General features: G+C 33.2%; 1 protein-coding gene across 1 annotated transcript; it reads right to left on the bottom strand.

Annotated features, from left to right (window-relative positions):
- Positions 1–4,568: 4,568 nt before the first annotated feature.
- On the bottom strand, positions 4,569–5,123 carry LOC139847289 (uncharacterized). Its single transcript, XM_071836967.1, has one exon. It carries the CDS (start codon positions 5,121–5,123, stop codon positions 4,569–4,571), a length of 555 nt encoding a protein of 184 aa, XP_071693068.1.
- Between the last annotated feature and the right edge of the window lie 4,224 nt (positions 5,124–9,347).

The following is a 9,347-nucleotide window of genomic DNA, read 5'->3' as shown; positions in this document are numbered from 1 at the left end:
CGATTGAATAAGGATTTTTTTTTCGATATGAAATGATTTTCGGTTATCGGATGGTATTCTAATTACATAGAATATCCATATATATAGAACAAAAGATTTTGTAAATTACGGAGGAATTTACGGGATATATCAGGCAACGTTTACAGTAATAGATACGATAAGATATGATTTAGCAGATACGCTAAGATATGAATTTTTGTCTATACATTATTCATGCAATCAATGCAGCAAGACGTGTCTTAGACTAAAAATGATAAGCAGGTAATTTCCTGATGATGATAAGTAGTTAATTTTTGACACAAAATGATAAGCAAAACTATTGACATGCAGACACGGTCGAAGTCCAGACTCACTAATGCATCCTATCGACTTATCTGTTAGACACACTAATGCAGACCTGGTTCGCTAAGACCACCGCTCTGATACCAACTGAAAGGACCCGTTCATATACATTATAAACGATTCACAATAGTTGATTACATTGCGAGGTATTTGACCTCTATATGATACATTTTACAAACATTGCATTCGTTTTTAAAAGACAATATTTCTTTACATCAAAAATTGACAGGCATGCATACCATTTCATAATATCCACTATCCAACTATAAATTGATTTAATAATAATCTTTGATGAACTCAATGACTCGAATGCAACGTTCTTCGAAATATGCTATGAAAGACTCCAAGTAATATCTTTAAAATGAGCAAATGCACAGCGGAAGATTTCTTTAACACCTGAGAATAAACATGCTTTAAAGTGTCAACCAAAAGGTTGGTGAGTTCATTAGTTTATCATAATCATTTATTTCCATCATTTTAATAGACCACAAGAATTTCATTTCCAGTTCTCATAAATATACGTCCCATGCATAGAGACAAAAATAATCATTCATATGGTGAACACCTGGTAACCGACATTAACAATATGCATATAAGAATATCCCCTATCATTCCGGGATCCTCCTTCGGACATGATATAAATTTCGAAGTACTAAAGCATCTGGTACTTTGGATGGGGTTTGTTAGGCCCAATAGATCTATCTTTAGGATTCGCGTCAATTAGGGTGTCTGTTCCCTAATTCTTAGATTACCAGACTTTAATAAAAAGGGGCATATTCGATTTCGATAATTCAACCATAGAATGTAGTTTCAATTACTTGTGTCTATTTCGTCAAACATTTATAAAAGCGCATGTATTTCAGTCCCAAAAATATAAAGGCTAAAAAGACAAATGAAACTCACCATACTGTATTTCGTAGTAAAAATACATATAACGTCATTGAACAAGTGCAAGGTTGGCCTCGGATTCACGAACCTATATTAATTATATATTTATATGTTGGTCAATATTTGTATAGCAATTTAGGTCAGGTCATAGTGTAATCCTATCATATAGCTCGAGTCTGACTCTACAGTATAGTAACATGTTATATTTTTTTTCGAACAGCCATATATAAACAACCTCAACCTAGCAAGACGCTAGGAGAGGAGAAAAACCAAAACGATTACAAGGGATATTTGAACCAATCAGTCCTAGATAAAATACATTTGCTTCTATATCTAATCCAAGAAAAGGAAAAATTACATATAGAATCAAAAAGATCACATATCTTCATTCTTTGAGGACCGAAAATCTTCTCGTTTCTGAACCGCCACATAATCCACATATAAGCCGCACCTCTGACGTATGCATGCTCCTTTTGTCTTCTCGTGCTTGACCACGCATCCATCCAAGCGATCCATAGTTGCCAGGAATCGAACGAAGGAATACCAACATTTATCCATCTCTGAATTCTAGCCCATACCTGTTTAGCAATTTGACAACCAAACAAAATATGGTCCAAAGTTTCGATAGCATGAGAACAAAAAGAACAAGTAATTTGTTGAATCTCCAGGCCCTTTTTCGAGAGATTGAGACGTGTTGGAAGCTTGTCAAGAGCCACCCTCCATAAAAAAATATTGACTTTTCGAGGTAACGTTGATAACCATTTTGACTCAATATGAGCCGTAGGTAATGTAACACCATCGATGGCCTTTCTTGCTGCACTAACCGTAAATACCCCTTCATTAGTTAGGGAAAAAGACCAAAGATCTTCCTGATCATTCAGCTGAATATGTGACACAACCGAAAGCATTTTTCCAAACTCAGCAATGTGCCGGCTAGATTGTAAGGGGCGAATCCAATTCCATTGCCATTCTCCGTTAACAAATCTGTCAGCCACTAAACATTCAAGGTTAGAATCGAGTTTATAAATTCTGTTAAAACTTGCAGCCAACAAAGTGTCTCCAACCCACACATCATTCCAAAATCTTGTACTCAAACCATTTCCTATTTTCCTCTTAAAAACATCACGTCGAATGATGTTATTATCATTCAAAAAATTCCAGGCCCCAACAATATTTCCCCATGTGCTTGTTTTTCGCAACCTGTAGGTTGTACCTAAACCATTACAACCATATAATTCAATTATAGCTCTTGCCCACAGACTATCTTGATTGTTCAAAAATCTCCATTTCCATTTCAACAAAAGAGCCAAATTGAATGCCTTCAAACTTCCAATGTTTAAGCCCCCTTTCTCAAGTGAAGCAAGGATTTGGTCCCACTTGACCCAAGCCATTTTAGAATGTTCAGAATCTCCACCCCAAAAAAATCTCATACGACTACTTTCTAAACGTTTTACAATACCAGTAGGACATTTAAAAAGTGAAAGAAAATAAATGCCTAACCCGCTCAAAACAGCTTTAATCAAAGTAAATCTACCTCCATACGATAACAAATTCGCCTTCCATGAAGATAGCTTTTTGTCAAACTTCACAATAAGCTCCGACCAATTTTTTAAAGAATTCATATTGGCACTTAATGGAAGTCCCAAGTACTTGAAGGGCAAAGAACCTGCCAAGCATCCCGTTTATGTAGCCATGATATCCAATTCGGACTGAATAACACCTACACCAAAAACATTAGATTTCTCTATGTTAATCTTTAGACCGGATGCTTGATAGAAAGCATTCAGAATTTGTACAATAATCATCATGTTGGAAGTATTCCACTCCGACACTATAATTACATCATCTGTATAAAAGAGGTGAGAAACATTGAAATTATTAGACCCGAATAAAGCTCCTTTGAACAAACTCGCATCCACACCCTCTTTAAGTAAGATGTGTAATCCTTCCATGACAATCAAAAACAGGAAAGGACTTAACGGGTCCCCCTGACGAAGACCCTTTTTTATAGAAAACTCTTCAGTCGGGCTACCATTAATGAGAATCGATGATCTTGCGGAATAAAGACACATCTTAATCCACATTCTCCATTTCAGGCCAAAACCGATTCGCATCATCATATAATCTAAAAATTGCCAATTTACCGAGTCATAAGCTTTTTCGAAATCAACTTTAAAGATCATCAATTTACGATTCTTTCTTTTGTACCATTCCATGATTTCACTCAATATTAGGGGCCCATCAAGAATCTGTCGCCCTGCTATGAAGGCAGATTGTACATCGCTGATGGATTTATCCATGACTCTAACCAATCTATTCGCAAGCACCTTAGCAATAATTTTATAGAGCATACCAATCAAAGAAATAGGACGAAAATCCTTGATACTTATTGGTTTTGACACCTTAGGGATCAAGGCAATGAAGGCCGACAAAGCACCTCTATTCAACCTATTAGAGTTGAAAGCCATACCAACCGCATGCACCACATCATTTTTCATTAACTCCCAGAAAGTTTTCAGGAAAAAGAACGAGAAACCGTCCGGACCCGGAGCTTTATGATTACCACACTCCCACACGGCCATCTTTATTTCCTCTTCTGTTACTTCTCTTTCCAACCATTCTTTATCAGTAGCATTTAAAAACTTTAGAGGAGTAATATTAGGAATTTGAGCTGTAACTGGATCCTCATCAAATTTGCTTGCATAAAAATCATAAAAAGCACGTTTAATCTCTGATGGATTAGAGTTCCAGATCCCATCAATATGTATACCATTAATTTGCCGATTGCTTCTCTTTTTATTAATTATTCCATGAAAAAATTTGGAATTCTCGTCACCTTCAAAATCCCAATTAGCCTTCGCTTTCTGTTGCACATCCATTTTTTCAAAGCGGGCAATCTCCTCTATCTCCACATAACTCCTTGTCCTCTCGTCTAACTCCTCAAGAGAGGCACAAGAGTTTTCAATTTTAATCTCAAACTCATTGATTTTGTCCCTTAAAAAATTCAATTGACTTTTTTCCCTTTGTCTGATACTTGCAGCCCATGAACGTATTTTCTGTTTCAATCTGCGCATTTTTTCAAAAAACAGGACATTCATATCCTCCTCATTCCACGCATTTTCCACAAACGTTTTGAAACCTTCACGTTGTAACCAAGAACTAAACAGTTTGAAAGGTAGTGGACCAAAATCATTTGTATCCGAATGAAAAAACAAATGAACATGATCGGACCATCCACGGTTGAAAGCTTCTAGTTTCACCTCCGGAATGACATCAGCCACGTTATGCGAAATAAAAAACCTATCGATCAAACTCATTTTAGTGCCCGTTTTATTCATCTAAGTGAATCTTCGCCCACATAACGGAACATCAATCAGGCCAACATTATTGATAAATGAGTTAAAATGATGTGCACCAAGCGAATTATATTGAGTTCCAAATCTATCTGCCTCTTCTCTGACTTCATTAAAATCTCCAAAAATAATGTAGTACCCTTCATGATTCTCTTTGAATGTAGCCAGAAAATTCCAAAGACGAATCTTTTCACCATGATCTTGTGGCCCGTAAATATTGATGATAAAAAAAGTACCAACAGCTCGAGTCCATTTCCCTTTAATGATAACATAATTATCTCCACACCAAATTTGATCCTTCAAGAATACATTTGGATCCCATAACGATATAATACCTCCCGACCGACCTCTCGACAAGGAACACGCGAAATCGTAATTGAAATTACCCCACATCACCTTTAATCTAAATGGTTCTAAACGAGCCATTTTGGTCTCCTGAATACCCAAAAACATGATACTATACTTGGAGCACAAATCTTTCACCCACAATTGTTTCCTCCTTTTCTTACAACCACGCACGTTAATGGATAAAATCTTCATATATCCACACATTGGTCTCCGATCCGATCAATCAAGTTGTGGAATGCTTCTTGACAATCCGAAACATCCACTCCAAGTTTCTGCCCCATATTCATAATATTTTCCAAAGCACAAAATAGAGATCCATTCAAGCTAAACTCATTACCTTTGGCATCTTCATTTTGACTATTATCTTTGGATAGAAAAGAGTTCTTGTCCTGTTTCGCCTCAACAGTCCGAGATTGCCCCCCATTACTGTTATCAAAAACAGTTTCCTGCACACATTGTTCTGATGGCACCTCGTGATTTTCCTCAGACTTATTGTTATGAATATAATTTGATTGTTCCTCTTCCTCCGAGAACAGTGATGCCTCCTCACCATCACTATCTGCTTCATTATTCTTATTGTCCTCTATGTTATCAATAACCAAATTCCAAATTCCACTTTCATGAACTTCCACCTTAAAGGATGTGCCCCTGACCATCACTTTAACCTCCTCATTGATTAATCCTTTCTGATTGGTGGCTATACAAACTCTCCCAATGCTCATAGGAGAGTGTGTTCCTTTCTCAAAGAACACAAATTTGCCAAACAATCCAGCCACCTTTTTGTAAGCATTTGTACCCCAAGCACAAAGAGGCATGCCATATTCCTCACAAGCATGTTATATTACTCATGTTCAATTAAGATTCTAGTAAAAGGTGACGTGTGAAACAACGTAACACAAATGGTTTCATAATCATAAAATAGTATTTTAGGTTTTTTTTTTTTTTTTTTTTTAGAGAAAATCAACACAAAAAGTTAACTGAAAAGTTAACAGGAAAAGTCAAAGTTCAAAGTCAAAAGTCAAAGGTTAAAGTCAAAAGTCAAAGGTCAAAGAAAAAATGAGGTCGCATGCAAATATATAATAACTTATATAAAAATAATTTTCGGTCAAACATGACTAAACGGGCCACTTCAGCTATTTTTAGAAAAATTATCGGAACTCCGATTGATAAACGGCCAAAGATAAAAGTTACACATTACCAAAAAGATTAAGCATAAATATTACAGAAGTAAACTAAACCTAGACAACTCGTAGTTGCCAACGCGTTTTCGGCGTTTCAAAGTTAATTTTTCAGCTTTAATAAATTTACAAAAGTGACCGAGTAGCCTACTTTGGAGATTTTTAGAAAATTCCTCAAAACTCGTATTAACAAACGGTCAAAGCCTGCAAATTCTCGTTACCACAAAGATATAACATGATTTTTGGCAAGAGTAAACACATATCAGGCCGACCATGACAACTGATACAAAACTGACATTTTTAAATAAAAAAGTTTCAGCTCTTTTTAGAATTTTAAAATGTGACCAAACCGTCAACTTTGATGATTTTTAGAAAAATCGTCGAGACTCGAATTGACAAACGGCCAGAGTCGTTTGTTAGACCTTACAGCAAAGAATTCAGTGGTATTTTTTTTTATATATGAAACAACGCAGATCAGCGAGAATTTCAGTTCCCGTTTTGACATTTCATCAAAATTTGCAAAACTTCTTTTGTCCATAACTTGACAACCGTTCAACGAAACGAGACGTGCTTTATATGAAAATTCATCTACTCGATGAGTAGAATCCAAATAACCACTTTTTATAACCCAGAAAATTAGTTCACTAATTATCATCAGCAATTTTAATTACGAAATTAATTATGCAATTTGTTTATTTCATAACTTTCTAACCGTTACTTGGATTCAAGTGATTCTTAAACCAAAATTCAACTATTTTTCGCTAGCTTTCCAACGACATGCATATCTTATACCTTATCTCAATCGTATATGTAACTAATTCAGGAATCAACATAACCTATCTAATGGCAATATCAAAAGTACAAGCATGCATAATCCTATATACTCGAGCACTAGTCAGGGATACACTATTAGTATGTAAAAATTAAATTATGAGTACTCACATATCAATATTGAGATTCAATATTGCAGGAAAGGTACGTAAACGCAACGGAGATGATAAACACTATATTGACCTCACGAGCATACCCATGAACCATACTCAATCACCTCCATAGCTATAACCCATAATTTCTTTAATCCTATCCCACTCTAAAAAACAACTTCGAAATCACTCGGACAGCACTCCGTCGTAATATTTTATGTATACTAATAATATCTTGAGATAATACGGAGTAAATATATATATGTAAATCGATTGAGAGAGTTTAGAGAAAACTATTTTCAAGTTTCTATGAAATAATGAAACCTATTGAATTCTATTTATAATAGATTTTTGAATTATTAAAGTGAATTATTAAAGTATGAATTATTAAAGTGAATTATTAAAGTATGAATTATTAAAGTGAATTATTAAAGTGACTTATTAAAGTATGAATTATTAAAGTGAATTATTAAAGTATGAATTATTAAAGTTAAAGTAAAGTAAAAATAAAGTAAATGTAAAGTTTAAGTATAGTAAAAGTATAAAACTATGTACGTATAATACGCGTATAAATATATATAATATTAATTTAAATCGTTATATATATTTAATAAAATAAAATATAAATATCGTTATCTTTATCATACTAGTTAAGTAATGAGTTGTCAAAAGTGGTTCTAGATATTTATAAAAGTTATATACGTTTTAATAATAAAGTTCTTTTTAAACTGAAAACGTTTTTGTACGTTTGAAACTAAATAGATCAATCGAGTCTTTATGAGATTCAATCTTCCACTATCCTTTGTCTAGTTCTCAATGATTGACAAATTGTTCATATTTATAAATCACTTTACCATTTTCCGAATATTGTTAAAATGAAAAGATTTCTCAAATCAACGTGGGCCTTTCAACAGAGACTTGTAATCATAATTTAATATATCTGATAATTCAATCATTTGATCTTATCTTCTAATTCCATTGATAAACATTTTGAAACAGATACAATCATATAAAGTATTTAATCTAATATTTTGTTTACGTTTCAAGTTATAATATATATACACATATACATATATAATCATATTCGTTTAATGGTTCGTGAATCGTTGGAACTTGGTCGAGGTTGAATGAATATATGAACATAGTTTAAAATTCTTGAAATTTAACTTAACAAATATTGCTTATTGTGTCGGAATCATATAAAGATTAAAGTTTAAATTTGGTTGGAAATTTCCGGGTTGTCACAGCTCTAATACCAGTTGTTGGAAAATTACGGTCTCACTAATTCCCACCACCCAGCCCAACAATAACAATAAAGAAATAAGAACAATCCACAGCACAAGAATTTAACGTGAAAACTCCAAAACACGAGAAAAACCACGGGTTTTAAAAAAGAGAAATACACTATATCACAAATTGTTACAATGACATAGACAACTCTCTTAAGCCAACTACACTCTCCAAAGTATTTAACTAATACAACTCTCAAACAAGGGTAAAAAAGAAAGAAATAATCAAATACTTAAAGTGTATTGATTGGTGCAAGTTGGATTAAATCCCATGAGCTCCTTTTATAACTAAGAATTTCACCTCCTACTTCTTCCACCCACCTATGTGAGACAACTTCATTTTATATTTAAAGAGGTTACTCCTATTTTCTTCCATACACCAATGTGAGACAAGTAACCATATCATTTTTCTATCAAAAATAACACCAACAAAATTTATACTAGGAGAACGAATATAAACAATGTATATATGAAACTATGAAAATATAACTTTAGACAAATTTGATATTCAGTATATAACATAATACACCAAGTTAATAATATACATTGTAAAATTTTTTTACTAATACTATGCTTTTTAGAATTATAACGCATCATAAACATGTAACTTACTGCTACTATGTTTTTTGGTATTATAGTGCATCATAGACATGTAATACATGCATTACACTATGTATTAAAACATATGTAACTTACTACTACTATGTTTTCAGAATTATAGTACAAGGTTAAATGTTACTCAATAAAAACAATTAGGTGGATCTATATCTTCTGAAATAATAATCGAATAAAAATATTAGTTCCGAATCATTTTCCACTTCTATAAGTTTGTTTCAGTTTTGATTAATACTCTTGATATATAAGATATATATAAACATTTATTTAAAATAATAGAAAATAATAAAAAAAAGTATAAAGTAAATAAAAACTAACATTTTATCAAACTGTCATGTTTATTTTCTAGGGATGATAAATTAGAATAAATGAAGCATTAAATTAATAAATTAAGGAAATAATTAATATGTT

Source organism: Rutidosis leptorrhynchoides, chromosome 5 (assembly GCF_046630445.1).
Source record: "Rutidosis leptorrhynchoides isolate AG116_Rl617_1_P2 chromosome 5, CSIRO_AGI_Rlap_v1, whole genome shotgun sequence".
NCBI classification, from domain to species: domain Eukaryota; kingdom Viridiplantae; phylum Streptophyta; class Magnoliopsida; order Asterales; family Asteraceae; genus Rutidosis; species Rutidosis leptorrhynchoides.
This window is presented reverse-complemented; position numbering and strand designations above follow the sequence as displayed.